The sequence below is a fragment of the Stegostoma tigrinum genome, chromosome 22 (assembly GCF_030684315.1).
Source record: "Stegostoma tigrinum isolate sSteTig4 chromosome 22, sSteTig4.hap1, whole genome shotgun sequence".
Classification (NCBI taxonomy): domain Eukaryota; kingdom Metazoa; phylum Chordata; class Chondrichthyes; order Orectolobiformes; family Stegostomatidae; genus Stegostoma; species Stegostoma tigrinum.
Genome location: NC_081375.1, coordinates 16,167,828 through 16,189,204, shown reverse-complemented (window position 1 = coordinate 16,189,204; position 21,377 = coordinate 16,167,828). Strand labels below are relative to the sequence as shown.

The window sequence follows — 21,377 nt, the reverse complement described above, 5'->3', positions numbered from 1 at the left end:
CAAATGTCAGATGCCAATGTAAGTGAATGAAGGATGCATGTGTCCAATTATCATTGATTATATGCTGCAATATGGAAGTTGGCTGCAGCCAGCAAGAAACTGCTCATCTGCTCTAACTTCCATATCTAGAATTCTTGATGTTTATCTTGTTCAGCACATCTGGTAAGATAGGCAGCTGAATATTGACAAGGCAAGTTATGATGTTAATAAAATATTCAACAAGCAGTAATCCCCCTTAATTGTCAACCTGCCACTACTTAGCTAGAAACTCACTTTACCACTTGGCAAATGCATGAAAGATGGAATGAGTTACTGTTGTGTTGAGAATGGGTCTTACTGGACAACTTGTACAATTCTGTCATAAGAGTCATAGAGTCATAGAGACATACAACATGGAAACAGACCCTTTGGTCTAACTCCCATGCCGGCCAGACATCCCAAATACATCTAGTCCCATTTGCCAACATTTGGCCTATTTCCCTCTAAACCCTTCCTATTCATAGATCCATGCACAAGCCTTTTTATATGTTGTAAATGTACCAGTCTCCACCACGTCCTCTGGCAGCTTATTCCATGCATACGCCAGCCTCTGCATGAAAAGTTGCATCTTTGATCCCTTTTAAATCTTTCGCATTTCACATTTAACCTATATCCTCTAGATTTGGATTCCCCTTTCCCGGGAAAAGACCTTGTCTATTTGCCCTATCCATGCCCCTCATGGTTTTATAAAGGTCTATAAGGTCACCCCTCAGCCTTATCTCACCATAGCCATTTTGTTCAGACAACTATAATATTCTGCCCAATATATTTTACTCAAAATATCATAATTCTAACCACATATTATCTGTCATAAATGAGGTACCAAAATACATCTGTAAATTATGAATTATTCACCCTGAAGGAAATTTTATCAGGCATGATAATAATGTGTCATGTGTATGTCTAGGCCCATAACTGTGTGGATTTAATCATTTATTGTAGATTGTGGCAGTTGCTGCCCTCCAGCATAGACTGTACCAGACCTTATAAAGTCATTGAGAACACTAACGTTCTGTTGTCCATTTAGCAAAGGAAGATAATAAATCCAGTCTTTACTTGGAATGAATTTATTTGCAGAACAAAGCAATTAGAAATATACAGCTATGACTCCATTCAACTCGTGTCAGTAAGTGTTTCTGAACACCATTGTACAAGCTAAACAACTTAAGTTAATAATAAATCAAATCAAGTTAAATTATTATCACAAAAAATGGGCAGTAAAACAATCCTGTCCTTAGCACACTACCTGGACTTGTTAATGATATGTCTCTTTACATGTGCTTAAGTGACAATCCAATCAAGTCCTCCACTTGCTTGTACATAGTTCAGTAGATAGTTACCAGGGGTTTCATTTGTTTAGCCTGGTAGACAGGCATTTGTAGGATTTTGAGCTTACCTTGGGAAACCCAGTTTCATAATCTGAAGGCTCTGAGTTCAATATGCAGGGAAGGAATGTCTGCATAGTGTGGCTTTAGGGACCCTTGTGGCGCAGTTGTAATGTCCCCACCTATGGGTTAGGAGACTTGAGTTCATGTCCCACCTGCTCCAGATGTGTGTCATAGCATGTCTGAACTGTTCCTTCAGAAATATCTATTTAGGGATGTCTCATGCTAATTGAAATTCATCCATCTTCTTGTCGGGTGATAAATGCTTGACGTTCCAACAACTATAGTTAGACTCACATAACATCAGGGAAGAAATTCCAGGATTCTGACCCAGCATCAGTGAAGGAATGGGGACATAGTTCCATGTCAGGATGCCGAATAGCTTGGAGGAGAACTTGCAGGTGGTGGTATCTACCGTCCTTATCCTTATCGAGGAGTGTAGTTGTGGGTTTGGAAAGTGTGGGCTAAAGATCTGTCACGAATTTTAGCAGTACATCTGGTAGATGGTACACACTGTTGCTACTGAGCAGCAGTGGTAGGCTGAATGGATGTTTCTGGAAGTAGTGTCGATCGGAAGGCAGCTTTTCCTGGATGGTGTCAAGTTTCATGAGTGTTATTAGAGCTGCCCTTATTCAGGCAAGTAGGCAGAATTCCATTACACTTCTGAGTTTTGCATTGTAGATGTTGGATTGTCTTTAGGGAGTCAGGAGGTGATGTTACTTGCCGCAGGATTCCCAGCGTCTGACCTTTTCTTGTAGCTACCGCATTTATACAGTTGGTCCAGTTCAATTTCTGGTCAATATTAACCCACAGGATGTTAATCATGAATGATTCAGTGATAGTAACACCATTCAATGACAGGGACAATGGTTAGATTCTGACGTTTTGGTGATGTTCATTGCCTGGTGTTTGTATGGTGTGAATGTAACATGCCATTTTTAGTGCAAACTAGATATGGTCCTGGCCTTGCTGCATTTGGATGACTCCTTCAGTATCTGAGGGCTTATGAATGTTGCTGAATGTTATGTATAATTTTACACATTACTTTGATTTTTTAATTCAACTCCAAGTGTACTACACAATCTCATTGTTCTACAAAAGATGCAAAACTGCATCAAACTGTTCCTTCTCTGCTGTTGTTACAGTGCTATTTATCTGACAGAAATTGCAGAAGTGTATGAGTTTCTGCTCTAGTTCTTTCTATTTCTACTTCTGCTCTACTTCTGCTTTGACTTTCTTCTACCAGTGCATCAGGAGCAGCGATAATTTCCCGTGATAATGGGAACTGCAGATGCTGGAGAATCCAAGATAACAAAGTGTGGAGCTGGATGAACATAGCAGGCCAAGCAGCATCTCAGGAGCACAAAAGCTGACGTTTCGGGCCTAGACCCTTTGTTAGAGAGGGGGAATGGGGAGAGGGAACTGGAATAAATGGGGAGAGAGGGGGATGCGGACCGAAGATGGGAGAGAAAACAAGATAGGTAGAGAGGAGAGTATAGGTGAAGAGATAGGGAGGGGATAGGTCAGTCCAGGGAGGATGGGCAGGTCAAAGAGGTGGGATGAGTTAGTAGGTAGGAAATGGAGGTGTGGCTTGAGGTGGGAGGAAGGGATGGGTGAGAGGAAGAACAGGTTAGGGAAACAGAGACAGGCTGGGCTGGTTTTGGGATGCAGTGGGGGAGGGAGAGAACTGGGCTGGTTTTGGCCGAATTCGTCCTCACACTCAACAACTTCTTTTTCAATTCCTCCCACTTCCTACAGACAAAGGGGGTGGCCATGGGTACCCGCATGGGCCCAAGCTATGCCTGCCTCTTTGTAGGTTACGTGGAACAATCCCTCTTCCACACCTACACAGGCCCCAAGCCCCACCTCTTCCTCCGTTAGATCGATGACTGTATCGGCGCCGCCTCTTGCTCCCCAGAGGAGCTCGAACAGTTCATCCACTTTACCAACAACTTCCACCCAAACCTCAAGTTCACCTGGGCCATCTCCAACACATCCCTCGCCTTCCTGGACCTCTCAATCTCCATTTCAGGTAACCAGCTAGAAACTGATGTCCATTTCAAGCCCACTGGCTCCCCCCGCTACCTAGAATACACCTCCTCCCACCCACCCTCCTGCAAAAATTTCATCCCCTATTCCCAATTCCTCCGCCTCCGCCACATCTGCTCCCAGGATGAGGCATTCCACTCCCGCACATCCCAGATGTCCACGTTCTTCAAGGACCGCAACTTTCCCCCCACAGTGGTCGAGAACGCCCTTGACCATGTCTCCCGCATTTCCCACAACACATCCCTTACACCCCACCCCCGCCACAACCGCCTCCAGAGGATCCCCCTTGTTCTCACATACCACCTCACCAACCTACAGATACAACGTATCATCCTCCAACACTTCCACCATCTACAATCCGACCCCACCACCCAAGCTATTTTTCCATCCCGACCCTTGTCTGCCTTCTGGAGAGACCACTCTCCGCGACTCCCTCGTCCACTCCACACTCCCCTCCAACTCCACCACACCCGGCACCTTCCCCTGCAACCGCAGGAAGTGCTACATTTCCCCCATACCTCCTCCCTCACCCCTATCCCAGGCCCCAAGAAGACCTTGCATATCAAGCAGAGATTCGCCTGCACATCTGCCAATGTGGTATATTGTATCCATTGTACCCGGTGTGGCTTCCTCGACATTGGGGAAACCAAGCGGAGTTTGGGGACCCCTTTGCAGAACACTTCCGCTCGGTTCACAACAAACAACTGCACCTCCCAGTCACGAGCCATTTCAACTCCCCCTCCCATTCCTCAGATGACATGTCCATCATGGGCCTCTTGCAGTGCCACAATGATGCCACCCGAAGGTTGCAGGAACAGCAACTCATATTCCACTTGGGAACCTGCAGCCCAATGGTATCAATGTGGACCTCACAAGCTTCAAAATCTCCCCTTCCCCCACTGCATCCCAAAACCAGCCCAGCCTGTCTCTGTTTCTCTAACCTGTTCTTCCTCTCACCCATCCCTTCCTCCCACCTCAAGCCGCACCTCCATTTCCTACCTACTACCTCATCCCGCCGCCTTGACCTGTCCATCTTCCCTGGACTAACCTATCCCCTCCCTACCTCCTCACCTATACTCTCCTCTCTACCTATCTTGTTTTCTCTTCATCTTCGGTCCGCCTCCCCCTCTCTCCCCATTTATTCCAGTTCCCTCTCTCCATCCCCCTCTCTGATGAAGGGTCTAGGCCCAAAATGTCAGCTTTTGTGCTCCTGAGATGCTGCTTGGCCTGCTGTGTTCATCTAGCTCCACACTTTGTTATCTTATAATTTCCAGCCCTCAATTTTTAGTCCAAAATAATAGGAGAGAAATTTGTTTGCACAAAACTACTTCTAGTGATGATAACGCCACACGGGTTACATGGGTGAGAGATTATAGGAACTGCAGATGCTGGAGAATTCGAGATAACAAAGTATGGAGATGGATGAATACAGCTGTGTTCATCCAGCTCCACACTTTGTTATCTGGGTTACATGGGTAGCTGGTTTTGTGTAGCTTGTTGCTGACAAATTGACATCAGTCTGCATAGAATTTTCAGATGCAGTGTACACAAAAAGATTTATCAATATTTCGTGTGTTATGCTTTTAAATGCATAATTTACTGTTAATTAATGGATTTATAACTTTTTTAGCATGTATATCATGTAACAAGTGTTTATGCATCGATGTATTTAATATGTTTCCTTTAGATTGACTCCTACGAACAACTATATGAAGAGGTATTGAAGTTTGAGACTGTAAAGATAATAGATTCTTGGTTTAAAATTGATTGCAGACCTTTCAGGCAGGCACTTCTGAACCTAATCAAACGCTGGAGCCTTTTGTTCAAACAATACCTTATTAACCATGTAACTGACAGGTAATACCAAATACCATAGATAATGGAATGTAACTTCAGAAATATATTATTTTGTCATGTATTCACTAGTAATTAAGTGTTTCATTTCCACACCATGTTGGAATATTTCCTTGAAATAAGAAATGTGGACTTTGAGTATGTCATGATTCTGTCGAAGAAGGAAGATGTTGTAACACTGATTTAACAACTTTTGAGCAGCCTTTCTTCACAATGGTATTGATTGAATATAACCTTCAAAATTCCATTGACCTTGGTTGACTATGTCTCAGGCTACCTTAGTTTTATGTGAAAAATGTCTGAAAATCTCAGTGATTCCATATAAAATGTACAGAAGATTTTCTCTCATTTCTTCAGTTCCGGACAACTGATTGGTTTCATAAAATCGCAACAATGTAAATGGAAAAGTGCATTTTGATTGTGTAATTACATCTCAAGGTTAAATTTGTATGGTGGAATAGTTCTGTCTTACTACAAACAGCAAAATTTGATTTTTCTGTACATGTCTTTTTGTTCCCATTACGCCTTTAGGAAAACATCATCAGCATATATACAACCCTTTCCTGGCTATTTTCAGTTTGGGCAAAAAGTCACTGGACTAAAAACTTTATCTCTCTTTCTCTTGCTACAGATGCTTCCAGACCTGCTAAGTTTCTCCAGCACTTCTGTTTTTGCTTCAGATTTCCAGCATCCGCCATTCTTCATTTTTAATTTAATTACACTTTCAGTGTTAAATTCCCAGACTTGCATTGTTTGCAACAAATTGCTAACAACAGATTATGTTGCTCTCCTTGATACCTAATATCGCAGAAAGACTGCAGTGACACCAATAATTCCAAACATTTTGCATTTGTTTGTTTGTGCAATGTATATGTATTATAATCATAACCCAGGTATGTTTCTAAAATATATATTTTTTACTAAGACACTGTTCCTACATCACATTTACCAGTAACTTCATCAAGCAAGGTGCGTGTCCTTTGATGCAATGATACAGTTGAGCAGATCAGGGCCCTACTCAATAGGTTTATAAAATGCGAATCAGCTTTGACAAGATAAATGTTCAGAAGGTGTTTCCCTCATGGAGGATATCTAGATCTGGAGGGAATAAAGAACACCAATTTTACATAGAGATGAAGAGGAATTTCTTAATTGTCGGCACAACATTGTGGGCTGAAGGGCCTGTTCTGTGCTGTACTGTTCTATGTTCTATGTTCTATGTTCTAATTAATCTTTGAAATCCTTTAGCCAATAGAATGTGGAGGCTGGTAATTAACTATTTGCAAGGTTGAGGTAGGTAGATTATTGACATGTAGTGGAATCAAAGTTAATAGGGAACTGGCAATGAAGTGGAAATAAGGCCAAGATCTGATCAGCCATGGTCTTGTCTTGAACAGCAGAGCTGCATAATGAGTCAGTATGGACTACATTTCTTGACCTTTTTAAATTTTTTTTGTCAATCTTTTTTTCTATTCCTCTGAATGGTGCAGTCTAGGAATCCATGTGAAGTTGAACTTTCTGAACTCTGCCTTTCATTAGAAAGTTCAGCATGTCATCTGCATGCACGCTGTGATGTGAGATGTTAATGCCCAAGATTAGTTAAAGAGCCACAGTACAGTTCGCTTTCAGCAAGTGCCCAGTTCACTAAGGGTCGAAAATTCCAGTCATTAACTTCAAAATGCAATAATTCCCAATACAACTGGGTTACATGCATTGTTTTTATTTTTTTTCACACTTACCCATTGTCAGTGTAGCAGAAAGTTTTGCAATAATTTCCCCAGGAAACTTGCTTCTGTTAATTTTTTTCTTATTCATTGATGGAATGAAGGTGCCACAAATTAATTTGGTGAGATCAGCATTTATTGCCCATCCCTAACTGCCCAGTGGACAAGTAAGAGTCAAGCACATTGCTGTGCATCTGGAGTCACATGTAGGCCAGACCAAGTAAGGATGGCAGTTCCCTTCCCTAAAAGTCATTACTTAACCAGATGGGTTGTTCCCAACAATCAATAATGGTTTCATGACCATCATTAAATTCTTAATTCCACATCTTTATTGAATTAGTTTGAACCCAGGTCCCCAGAACATTACCTGGGTCTTTGGATTAACAGTCCAATGTTAATATCACTAGGTCATTGCTTCCCCTTAAATTTGTGGTTAATTTGTGTTTTCGAAAGTAAGCACAGTTCCAGTGACATAATTAATTTGAAACACTGTTAATGACTGCAATAGGAGCAGTCTACCTAGTTTCATTGCTACAGAGGTTACAACATAAACCTAACAATATTTTACCAAGCCATGTTGTGTCAATTATGTGTATTCTTTATATTAGACTTAGAATGAAACTTCCATTAACTAGATTTCTTCAGTAAATATGATATTACTGATTTATTATTTCAATAAAGATACAGAATTTGTTATTACACCAAATTTGTAATTCTAAGAATATGTTTACCACTTTTAATAGCCCAAAACATATACAAACACATAAATACTTTGGTAGATGGAAAAAATGGATTTCTCTCTGGAGTGATTCACTTTATAAAACATTTTCCGGTCAAGGCTAGTTACTGTTGAAGGTATGGAATATTTTGAATTTGGTCAATCAGGTGGTCTTACATGCCTCTAGTCATTCACAGTTTCCACTTTGGTCTTGGCAAATGAAATCTTATATTGGGAAGTTCCATCATTCTTCTAAAAGTACAATTAAGTTTCATGTTGAATTTAACCAGTTTGATGAGGGGAATACCTGCTAAGGATAGACTCCAAATAGAAAGAACATTCCAAACAACAAATCTTTCAAAGAAATGTAATAAAGGGGAGGTCAAACCCACCTCCCCCGCCCAATAACTAAAACCAAGGCACCCAGGGAGATGCATCTCACCCTATAAGTTGTTAAAAGATGTGTGAGATGTGATATAACCTGCTTCTTTCCCCCAATCTGTTATAAAGGAAGAATTAAATGAAATAAACTCTGGACAATCACTCTATAATCAACAAATAAGAATTTATTTATCTAACTCTAACAGTGAATATATTAACTGAACTTGTAGAAAGCCAAACAATTCCTCTCTACTAACTATTATTATATACTAACTATAATTCTACTAACTACTCTGGAATAAAACAAAATTCTAATGGTATGTTGTTTCAATAAATACAGGTCCCACTTACATAAATAAAAAAAGAACTTAGTTTCTCAAAATTATAGCCAGGTACATCTTCGGAATATTCTGTGTCTTTTCTGTTGATCTTCTGTCAGAAATGTTCTCTCCTTGAATTCTACTATCTTGAATATTAAGTAACAGTGCTGTGGTATCTTTGTTAATTAGATAATGACTTCTCTAAGAGCTGAGAGAGCAGATCGCTTACTAGATGGTAGTTGTTACTCTCCAGATTTTCCAAATGTCCTCATCTTTTAAACCCCTGATGACATTTCAATTTCTTACAATAGGATTAGTCCTATGTTGTCAAAACCATCAAACTTAAATCTGAGATAACAAAGTGTGGAGCTGGATGAACACAGCAGGCCAGACAGCATCTCAGGAGCACAAAAGCTGACGTTTTGGCCCTAGACCCTTCATCAGAGAGGGGGATGGGGTGAGGGTTCTGAAATAAATAGGGAGAGAGGGGGAGGCGGACCGAAGATGGATAGAGGAGAAGATAGGTGGAAAGGAGAGTATAGGTGGGGAGGTGGGGAGGGGATAGGTCAGTCAGGGGAGGACGGACAGGTCAATGAGGCGGGATGAGGTTGGTAGGTGGGAAATGGGGGTGCGGCTTGAGGTGAGAGGAGGGGATAGGTGAGAGGAGGAACAGGTTAGGGAGATGGGGTTGCGGCTTGAGGTGAGAGGAGGGGATAGGTGAGAGGAGGAACAGGTTAGGGAGATGGGGTTGCGGCTTGAGGTGAGAGGAGGGGATAGGTGAGAGGAGGAACAGGTTAGGGAGATGGGGTTGCGGCTTGAGGTGAGAGGAGGGGATAGGTGAGAGGAGGAACAGGTTAGGGAGATGGGGTTGCGGCTTGAGGTGAGAGGAGGGGATAGGTGAGAGGAGGAACAGGTTAGGGAGATGGGGTTGCGGCTTGAGGTGAGAGGAGGGGATAGGTGAGAGGAGGAACAGGTTAGGGAGATGGGGTTGCGGCTTGAGGTGAGAGGAGGGGATAGGTGAGAGGAGGAACAGGTTAGGGAGATGGGGACGAGCTGGGCTGGTTTTGTGATGCAGCGGGGGGAGGGGATGAGCTGGCTGGTTTTGGGATGCAATGGGGGAGGGGAAGATTTTGAAGCTTGTGAAGTCCACATTGACACCATTGGGCTGCAGGGTTCCCAAGCGGAATATGAGTTGCTGTTCCTGCAACCTTCGGGTACCAAGCGGAATATGAGTTGCCCCAGCTCGTCCCCGCCTCCCTCTCACCTATCCCCTTCTCTCACTTCAAGCCTCCATTTCCCACTTTGCCATAAGTACAAAGTTCCAAACCTTAAAATATATGATAGTGGCCTCATAACACCATTTGTTTATTTTTCTAGTCTTAGTACTTTGGAGGCTTTCATAAAGGAGACAAATGCAGAATTATCTAAAACAGTGAAAGAAGGGGATTTGAAAACTCTTATACAAGTAATGGGATATCTGAAAAAAATTAAAGAGCGACAAGTGACCACAGACCATATGTTTGAACCTTTGAAGCAAACCATTGAACTACTCAAGACCTATGATGTAGAGATGCCAGAAGAAGTTCACACACAATTACATGTGAGAAATAACCTTTTATTCTATCAATATTTCTAGAGACTTTCAGTCATATCTTCAAAAATGAATTCTGTGCTATGTATTGCAGTTTAATTATTCAGTTAAAGTTTAATAAAATAAATCTTTGTGATAGTCTTTGATAATTTCAACTTGAAGAATGTATCCCTTCTTTTACTGGGGCCATGTTTGATTCTACCAATCTCTCCTCTTATTCCCCTTTCCGTTTTTTGTTCTTGTCCTTGATTCCCCTTTCTCTGACTCCTCCAAAGGTTTCCATCACCCTACCAATTTAGTTGAAACATTCCCCAACTATTCCAGCAAATACTCCCTCAAGGCATCAATCTCAGTCCTGCCCAGATGTAACCCATCCAGATTCTCACTCCACTCACTCCACTCACTCACTCCACTCACTCACTCACACACACACACACACACACCATCTTTTCCCACATGTTCATTCCATATATCCTTCAATTTCTAGTCTGACTATATCTGTGGTGCTGGTGGTAATCTTGAGAACACTACCTTTTGATGTCCTTTCCAGCTCGTTTTCTAATTCCCTACATTCTGCTTGTAGGACCTCATCCTTTTTTAAACCTTTGTCAGTGGTGCCAATGTGCGTCACGATAACCAGCTGTTCACTTTCTCCTCTGGGGGTCCTCTAACGACTCTGAGACATCTTTGACCCCAGCAGGGGGAGGCAACATACCAAGCTGGAGTCTGGTTTTCAGCAACAGAAATGCCTATCCAGTCCCCACACAATTGAATCCCTTATGACTATTGCAATTCCACAACCTTTTCTCCTCCCTTGTGCAGCAGAGCTAACTGTCACAAATTTGGCTGTTGCTGTGAGAAGCCATTCTCTTCAACGGTATCCAAAGTGATATATTTGTGTTTTTCAGGGGAATGACCACAGGAGTTTCCTGAATTGCCTGCCCAGTCAACTTGTTCTGCTTGGTAGTCACTCATTGCCTTTCTGCTTGTGAAGTCTTAGCCTGCAGTGTGAACATCTTTTTATATGTGTTATGAGCAATTATCTCAGTTTCACAGATGTACCATAGTGATCCTAGCTGCTGTTCTGTTTTGAAATCTGGACTTCCACGAGCTGCATCCTGAGGCACTTTCTACACATATGTTGATCTTGGACACTGGAAATGTACCTGGCTTTCCAAAGAGAGCAGAAGGAGTACACCATTTCTTTAAGCTCCCTTGCGATGACTTAACATTTTTAAAGTATGCCTCTTGCGAGGTGTTTACTATAAAATAATATCAATTTCTCTAACACCCTTCTTTCCCATACCTTGTTACTACAGAATACAGGCCTTAGAAACAATAAACAACAAAAAAACCCTACAAACTATGAGTGATAATACTTGGAAATATTTACCTGACCTTACCTACTACTTAATAATCAAATCTCTCCTTTTGAGCCTCTACTTCTGCAGTAGAATAAGGCCACTCAGTTTTCCAGTGATGTCACTCTTTGTTTCTTCCCAACAAGCAGGAGAATTCTTCCTAGACTGCTTCGCCGCCATACCAACCGCAAGGACACCTTTCCCAGGCTTCTTCATCATGGTGCCAGTGGTGAAGTTAGTCTTCCCAGAGTGCTCACCATGACACTGACTGCAAGGACATTCTTCCCAGACTTCTTCACCTTAATGCCGACTGTGGGGACACCCTTCCCAGACTGCTTCATGTTGTTGGCAAATGTGAGAACATATTTCCCAGACTGATTTTCACCATGACATTGACCGTGAATACATTATTCCCAGTCTGCTTTACCTGACACTGACTGCAAGGACACCATTTCCAGATTGCTTCACCATGACACTGACTGCAAGAACACCATTTCCAGATTGCTTCACCATGACGCTGACTGCAAGAACACCATTTCCAGATTGCTTCACCATGACACTGACTGCAAAAACACTCTTCCCAGACGGTTTCACCATGACACTGACCATGAGGACATCATTTCCAGACCACTTCACTGTGACATGACTGCAAGAACGTTCTTTGCAGATTGCTTCACCTTGAAGCTGCCTGCGAGCATACTCCCCAGGTTGTTTCACTATGATATGGATTGCAAGGACATTCTTTCCAGTTTGCTTCACTGTGAGGTTGACTGCGAGGACACCCTTTCCAGTCTCCTTCACTATGCCATAAACTGTGTGGGCATCCTTTCCACACTGCTTTACCTTAATGCTAACTGCAAGGACAGTTTTTGTAGCAGTTCATCTTCAAAGATGACTGCGCTGCCCAGACAATGGTGTTACTGGTCTACGGCACTGCTGTTATTGATGACTATAAACCCATAGCTATAGGAGTAGATGTAGATCATTCAGCCATCGAGTATGCTCCATCATTCAATGAAATCATGGCTGATCTGACAATCCTTAGCTCCAGTTTTCTGCTATTCCCCCATAACCCATGAGTCCCTTACTGATTAAAAATCTATTTCAATATTTAATATACATAATGAATCAACCTCATCAGTCCATTATGGTACAGAATTCCACAGATTCACTGCATGCTGAGAGAAAACTTCCTCCTCATCTCTGCCTCAAATGTGTGAATGTTATTCTGAGATTATGCGTCTGATCCTTGACTCTCCCGCAGGGTGAAACAACCTTACCCCCCTCTATTCTGTCCAGTCCCTGAAGAATGTTATATATTTTAATAAGGTTAGCTCTCATTCTTCCATGTTTGAACGTGTATAGACTCAATCTTTTCAACTTCTCTCTTAATAGAGTTCCTCCATCCATTGGGCATCAACCTAGTGAACTTACCCTGGAATACCTCCAGTGCCAAAATATCTCTTCTTAGATAGGATGCTCAAAACTAATCACAATATGCCAGCTGTGGTCTGACTAGGGCCTTGTGTAATTTTAGCAAAAATCACCCTATTTCTTTATTTTATTTCTTTTGAAATAAAAGCCAACATTCCTTTTCTTTACCCTCTTATTACTGAACTTGGGTGCGAGTTTTACATGATTCATGTGTGATGACTCCCAATTCTATCTATTCCATAGCATTCTGCAGTCTTTCTCTTGTAAGTAATATTCAGCTCCTCTTTTCTTCACATTATGTTTCATCTGCCAAATTTTTGCCCCCTCACTTAATCTGCCTATATCCCTCTAAAACTCTTTGCGTGATCCCCACCACTTTCCTCTGTATTACCTGCAAACTTGGCTATTGTACATTCACCATTCACTCATTAATGTCAGATATTCATTTATTAGTATATATTGTAAATAATTGTGACCCCAGCACAGATCCCTGAGGCACACCAATAGCTGCATGTCACTATCCTGAAACAGTCCCCTTTATCTCAACTCTCTGTCATCTATTAGTCAGCTAATCCACTATCTATGTCATGATAGTCCATTAAGCACCATGGACTCGGGTCTATTAAGTAGCCTACTGTGAGATATCTCATCAAACACCTACTGAAAATACATATATATTACATCCATTACTCTCCTTTGTCTATCTTGCTTGTAACCGCCTCAAAGAATTTGAGGAAATTTTCAGGCATAATTTTCCCTTCATAAAGCCATGCTAACTGTGCTTAATAATATCTTGTATTTCTAAGTACCCTGCTGTTGCATCTTTTGTAATAGACTGTGACATTTTCTTGGTAACAAATGTGAGGCTAACTGGCCTACAGTTACCTGTTTTCTGGGAAGTGCCAAATAACGTTTATAAGAATGGTAACTAAAATAAAAACTTTTAACTATTGAGGAACGCTTGTATAATCTGGCATTTGTCTTTCCAGTAAATGACTGAGCGTTGGCATGGAAAGGGCCTTTGATAGTTTTGACAGCCTAAACAAAAAGTACATGTTTCCACTTGTGGGAATTCATTAACTGAGACCAATAAGATGTCCAAAGATGCATTCAATAATAAATTTAGGAGAAACATCTTTACGGAGAGGATTAAAGCAGAAACCTGCTATATGCATGTGATTATGTATTTCATTTAGTCTAGTTGAATTTTCAAAAAAATAATTAGGAACAGAAGACTAATTGAGATATTGGGTCACTAGATTGAACTGTTAGCCCAAAAGAGGTTGAAATTGAAGAGTAGTGGAGTGGAGTGTGTGGTGATGGAGGATTGTTTTGTTCATAATTAAAAGTTTATGATTGTGTGGAGTATAATAATGTTATTTTGCTCTTCTTGGCAACAGAGGAATTGGGAGAAGGAAATGGAAAGTCACCAGTTCCAAGCAAGTAAGGATAGAAGCTAGTTTTGGACTATTTCCACGTTATGTTGTATATGTGGACTTGAAAACTAAAACAAGGACATATAATCTATGAGACAATGTGACAAGAATGATATAAGTGTTTGAGAGTTTGTTTGAAGTGATGAAATATTTTTGAAGTAATCCAAGGACATTGTCCCAATTTCACATATTTATTTGGATCAATAAACAACTACTTGATTTATGTTACAGTTGATTTGTGTTGATTGTTTTTAGATACTCCCAAACATTTTCCTAATGCATGGTTAGAATGTGAAGGTCACTACCACATAGCATATTGAGGGATGCAAAGGCGTAATTTCAAAACAATCCTCCAAATTTGGGAGTAATAATTTTACTAATGACATTATGCTTTCAGCTGCCTAAGCAGCTTGCAGTTATCTTAGTGGACTGAAACATTACAATAGACTTTACAGGAATGTTATGAAACAAAATATGACATCAACCCACAAAAGATAAGTTAGGAGATATACTATCAGTAATGTAAATTTGATCAAAAATGTATGTTTCAAGGAGCTGCTCATAGGAAGAGGCAGAAGTTGAGAAGAAGTGAGGCTTAGGAAGGAATTTCAGAGGTCAGATCTATCAACATGCAGCTAACAACAACGATGAAATAACTCTACAGAAGCCGGTATCCCGCCACTAAGTCCTCCTTTATTTACAAGTACATTGACTTTTCACTGCTTCCACTTCCTCCAAGCCAGATCTCAGAGTAAATAGAACCTCTGACATACCTGTTTAAATCTGTCAACCAGGGATCCTTGATTGGACCAGGCTAACAGCCCTAATTAGGGAGCTCATTTTCTATGAGGTTCACCTGGCTAGCCACATTGTAGTCAGTGCATTGAACAGCAATTAGAGGGAATGTATAAGAGGTCTGACTTAGAGGACTGTAAGATTCATAAAGAATCATATGGCTAGAAGAAGTTACAGAGGAAGGACTCAGGAAAAGAAAGTGAAGAAGGGGACAAGACAAGAAGAATTTGAAAGCAAAGATTAAAATTTAAAATTGAAGCATTATTTGACTAGGAACCAGCATCAGCTAGCAACTACAAAAGGTAATGACCCTTCCTTACTGACCCAAAATATTAACTCTGATTTTCTCTTCACAGAACTGTCAGGCCTACTGAGACTTTCCAGCAACTTCTGTTTTTGTTCCTGATTTACAGCATCCACAGTTTTTTTGGTTTTTAATGAATAAATGGGACTTTATGTTAGTTAGTATACAAACAACAGAGTTTTGTATGAATTTAAGTTGTGGAGTTGAATTAGGAGAACACCCAAAAAAGCACTGGTGCAGAGACATGGAGGAAGGTTGCAGCAGCAGATGAGCTGAGGCATTGGCTGAGTGCAATATTATAGCAAAGGTGGATGTAGGTAATCTTTGTGGTGACAACGATATATGATTTGAAGCTATCCTGCAGTCAAAGATAGCAACGATGATGCACCCTATTTGGTACAATTACAGATGATAGCCAGGGTGAGGAATAGAACTGGTCACTGTGGAACATATTTTGTGACAGTGAATTAAAGCAATGACTTATGAACAAATGAATATTTTCAGTATTATCTAATCATTGAGAGGAAATTTCTGCTCATCCAAAATTTAATATTGGAAAAATAGCATGATGGTTTGGAGACAGTGAAGGGGTCAATACTTGAGCAGAGCTTTGTGTCTTCAGAATACATGTGGAAGTGAGTGTGTTAGATTAAATAAATAGGAAGTGAGTTGGTTTAGCAGGAGCACAAGTACCACCATAGGCCTTTTGGGATTTAAATAAGTTTCCATTGTACGTATGCATTGACCTGTTGTCTTTGTCTTTTTATTACAGTTCCCTATCAGAATATGGTCTAAACTGGTTCATGTTTAATTTAAAATAAGTAAACATGCTGGGCTGTAAGCTCCTAAGTCAGTTTAAAAGTAAATGATGGAGCAATTATGTTATTTTATTTAATAGTTGAAATATATTTCTGATATCATATATTTAGGATCTTCCAGAACAATGGAACAATACAAAGAAAATTTCTGTTATTTGTAAACACGCTGTGGCACCTTTACAAGCCAATGAAGTCAATGTCATTAGAAGAAAGTGTCTACGATTTGAGGTAAACCATTCCTAGGAAACTGATAACTAATGGTTGTTGACATAAAATTATAATTCTTTACTTTAAACTAACTGTTTACCCAACTACTTTAAATGTGTCATGTTTGATTAATTAGTGGTGACATAATATTTTAAGCTTTTGTTCACTGATGTCTACACTAGCAATTTTAATGGGGATATGGCAAAACAAATGAGGACTTATCATCTCAGGTTTTTCTTGATGCCACATCACCTGAGGTTCTGTCATCTGAAGGGGCTGGGTCACACAGTTTGCCTGAAACTCCTCAATCTAGGCAGTCAATCAGCTGAAGTGTTCCATGGCAGAAAAGTGAAGGGTGGAAACAAAGTCATTCTTTCAACATTTTTATAAGCACTTACTTACGGACTCAAGCATATATCTTGTAATACAACAAATATAGTTTTAATCTGGGACTATTATATTTATTTTGAAATAAACTTAGAGATTTATGACAAACTGTGTGTTCCATTTGAAAGAACACCACTAACACAAAATAGCTGTAGAAATATCTAAAACTTTCAGGAAAACTGAGCAGATCAAATTAAAATGACGTTTCTCGGTGGTAATGCACTTCGGTCCTCCTGGTGCCCATGCTTTGTGAAAGGATATTAGTGAACATCTCATACTCCTTCTCTTGACACACCTCAGAATGGCTGTAACTATAGAAGGGAGGCAGCCAGTCAATTATATGTAATTCTCAAGGTGAATGCATAAGGGCGACACAGTAGCTCAGTGGTTAGCATTGAGGCCTCACAGTGCCAGGGACCCAGGTTTGATTCCAGCCTCGGGCAACTGTCTGTGCGGAGTTTGCACATTCTCCCCGTGTCTGCATGGGTTTCCTCCGGGTGCTCCGGTTTCCTCCCACAGTACAAAGATGTGCAGGCTAGGTGGATTGACCATGCTAAATTGCCCATACTGTTCAGGGGTGTGTGGATTATAGGGAGCTGGGTCTGGGTCTGGGAGGGATGCTGCAAGGGGTGGTGTGGGCTTGTTGGGCCGAAGGGCCTGTTTCCACACTGTAGGGAGTCTAATCTAATAAAAATAATTAATGTCCACCACCCCTCTATGATTGACAATGCTTAATATATAAGTAATAGATTCCTTCTGTAAGTCAGAGACCTTATAAATTGTGAACTAATTGCCCTCAATCAACTGCTCTATCTGCCTTTGCGTTTTTATTGAATTCTAAAGGACATTTGCCACAGACCCTGTCTATTAGCTATGTGAGGGAGCCAACAAGAAGGAAAAACATACTTCATACATACCAATCTGTTGGCTGCAGATATATCTGTCCATGACAGTATCATTAAGAGTGACCGCTGCATAGTCCTTGTGGAGATGAAGTCCCACTTTCATGGGAATGGCATTGTGGTTAGCTGATGCCTCAGTGTCAGGGATCCAGGTATTGATTCCAGCCTTGGGGACTGTGTGGAGTTTGCATATTCTCCCTTTGTCTGTTTGGGTTTCCTCCCACAGTCTTAAAAGATTGACCTTACTAAATTGCCCTGTAGAGTCCAGGGATGTGCAGGCTAGGTGGATTAGCCATGTCAGGCTGGAGTCTGGGGATAGCATCTGGGCATGGAGGGGGTAGGGTGCATGTCTGAGTGGGATGATCGTCAGAGGGTCAGTGCAAACTCAATGGGCTGAATGGCCTCTATGAACAGCAGCATAATTGTGCTCCAACACAATCTGAAACTTCATAGCCCAGCATATCCTCCAGTTATCCATTACTATCAAGCTGGGGGATCAACCCTAGTTCAATAGAGAGAACAGGATGGCATGCCAGGAGTAGCACAGGTAGACTTAAAAATGAGGTGTCAAGCTGGTAAAGTGACCAAACAAGATTATTTGCATGCCAAACAGCGTAAGCAATCCTACAACCAATGGATCAGATCTAAGTTCTGCAGTCCTGCCACATCTGGTTGTGTATGGTGGTGAATGATTAAACAGCTCACCGGAGGAGGAAAAGGAGGGTCTGCAAATATGCCCATCCTCAATGATAGAATAATCTAACATAATGGTGCAAAAACTAAAGTTGAAGCATTTATAGCAATCTTCAGCTAGAACTGCCAAGTGGGTGATCTGCCTTAACCTCCCCCAATGGTCCCCAGACTTATGAATACCAGTCTTTGGCAATTCAATTCACTCCATGTGATATCAAGAAAGGGAGTCACTGGTTAGTGTAAAAGCTATGGGCCCTGACAATATTCTGGCAATATTACTGAAGACTTGTACCTAGAACGTGCCACTACCCTAGATAAGCTCTTGCAGTACAGTTACAACAATGGCATCGACTGAGCAAAGTAGAAAATTGCACAGTTATGTCCTATATACAAAAAGCAGGACACATCCAACCTGGCCACAAGCATCAACTCCGTCCGCCATCGACACTCAGTAGCAGCAGTATGCACTATCTACAAAATACATCGCAGAAATTCACCGAAGATCCTTAGATACCACCTTCCAAACCCATGACCACTTTCATCTCGAAGCACAAGGCCATCAGATACATGGGATCATCACAACTTGTAACTTCTCCTCCAAGTCGCTCTCCATCCAGACTTAGAAATATATCGTTGTTCCTTCATTGTTGCTGTGTCAAAATCCTAGAATTCTCTCCATAATGGCATTGTGTGCCAATTCACAAAATGTTGGATTCAGCTGCTAAAGAAGGCAGCTCACCTTCTCAATGGCAACTACAGATAGGCAATACATGCTGATCAGCCAATGATGCTCAGGTTCCATGAATGAATTGAGAGGTAAATGAAAGTACATAGAGAAAAGATACTGAAGATCAAAGTCCTAGCCAGAAAGAAGTTCACCTCAGTGAGCCCTGAGAACAGAAAGCACTGAACTGTCTTCTTCATTGTGCGTCTGTCTGTGTGTGTTAAAGATTATTCTACTTTTACAGGGACTATCAACCAAACAGAACATGACACTTTCCACTTATACTGTCAACACCGGCCCCAATTTTATTATATAACTTGCTCAGACATCAAAATCTCCACAGACTAAACCAACGTGGTTTAAAGGTTTATTTCCATTCTTTATCTTTTCCATCCGGATGCAGGCAAAGTCAGAAGTCACACGATACCAGGTTATAGTCCAACAGCCTTATATGAAGTGATAAGCTTTCAGAGTGCTGCCCCTTTGTCAGTTGAATTATGCAATAATGTAAATAAGAGCTTTCAGAAGCCAACTAGAGTCAGACATCAGTCATTCATAGCTAAAGCCCCACCAACATCCAGATCCAACGCATCATCCTCCGACACTTCTGCCATCTGCAATTCAACTGCACCACTAAGGACATTTTTCCCTCCCCACCCTTGTCTGCTTTCCAAAGGGACCACTCTCTTAATGACTCTCTTCTCCGCTCCACACTTCCCTCCAGCCCCACCACACCCGGCACTTTTCCCTGCAACCGCAGGAAGTGCTATACCAGCCTCCACACCTCCTCCCTCAACCCCATCCCAAGCTCCAAGAAGACTTTCCATGTCAAGCAAAGGCTCACTTGCACATCTTCTAATGTGGTATACTGCATCCACTGTACCCATTGTGGCCCCCTCTACATCGGGGAAAACAAACGGAGTCTTGGGGACTGTTTTAGAGAACACCTACGCTCGGTTTGCAATAAACAGCTGCACCTCCCAATCGCGAACCATTTCAACTCTCCCTCCCATTCCTCAGATGACACCTATCTTCTCCTCTATCCATCTTCGATCTGCCTCCCCCTCCCTCCCTACTTATTTCAGAATCCCCTTCACCGCCCCCATTTCTGATGATGGATCTAGGTCTGAAACGTCAGCTTTCCTGCTCCTAAGATGCTGCTTGGCCTGCTGTGTTCATCTAGCTCCACACCTTGTTATCTCATAGCTAAGGGAAGCCAGTTACGGACTAACTCTCCAATATCCTGTCTTCAATGTGCAGAATCGAGCCCTGAGTCACAAATTTTTGGACAGTGTTATAAAGCGGAGGTTGATGCCCCTCTGAGAACTATAACTGAAACACTCAAAGAGGACTTCCTCACCTTATCTGTAAATTGAATATGAAAAATGGTGTAATTAGCCTTTCGGCAACTTGTAGTGTTTAGATAAAATAAATCCCTGACGCTCACTTTAAAATCAACAAATAACAATTTATTTATCTAACTCTAACAGTGAACAAATTACCCAAAGTAGTAATAAATTGAATCAATCTCTAACTACTAACTATTCCTGAATAAAATAAGATTCTAATAATCTGCTGTTCCAGTAAATATAAGTGGGACTTGTATAAAAGAAAATAAAATTTAGTTTCATGAAATTATAGCCAGCTTTCACGTTTTCTGGAATGTCCTGTCTGTTCCCCATCCATTTTTCTGTCGGCAATATTAACTAGTTGTGCCTTGAGTACTTTTGTTATTTAGATGATGCTTTCTGTAAGACAAGGAGGAGGCTGTGAGAGCCAGTGATTCTCACTAAAAAGCTGAGGGCTGTTAACTCTGATGCATGGCACCTAATAATATAGAACATAAAACAGTGCAGCACAGTACAAGCTCTTCGGCCCATGATGTTGTGCAGACCTATTATCCTACTAAACTACCCTGCATACCCTACATTTTACTATCCTCTACGTGTCTATCCAAGAGTCGCTTTAAAGTCTCTAAAGAATCTGACTCCACGACCACTGCCAGCAGCACATTTCACATGCCCACCACTCTATGTGAAGAACCAACCTCTGACATCTCTCCTATACCTTCCTCTAATGACCTTACAATTAGGCCTCCTCATAATAGTCATTTCCGCCCTGGGAAAAAGTCTCTGACTATCCACTCTATCTATGCCTCTCATCATCTTGTGCACAATGTTAGCTCTGGGGCTTTGTCTAACTGTCCTCTTCTTTTTATGACCTTGATGACATACCAATATTTCATACAATTGGAT

At 41.3% G+C, this 21,377-nt stretch overlaps 1 protein-coding gene across 1 annotated transcript in view; it reads left to right on the top strand.

Moving 5' to 3' along the window:
• The window catches only part of LOC125463872 (dynein axonemal heavy chain 17-like), a 364,283-nt gene that overhangs the window by 18,064 nt on the left and 324,842 nt on the right, over nucleotides 1-21,377 (top strand). Inside the window, exons 4-6 of the mRNA XM_059653668.1 lie at nucleotides 5,161-5,330; nucleotides 9,848-10,070; nucleotides 16,321-16,437. Of these exons, the coding sequence (XP_059509651.1) occupies nucleotides 5,161-5,330; nucleotides 9,848-10,070; nucleotides 16,321-16,437 (510 nt within the window). The remainder of the gene's footprint in view (nucleotides 1-5,160; nucleotides 5,331-9,847; nucleotides 10,071-16,320; nucleotides 16,438-21,377) is intronic.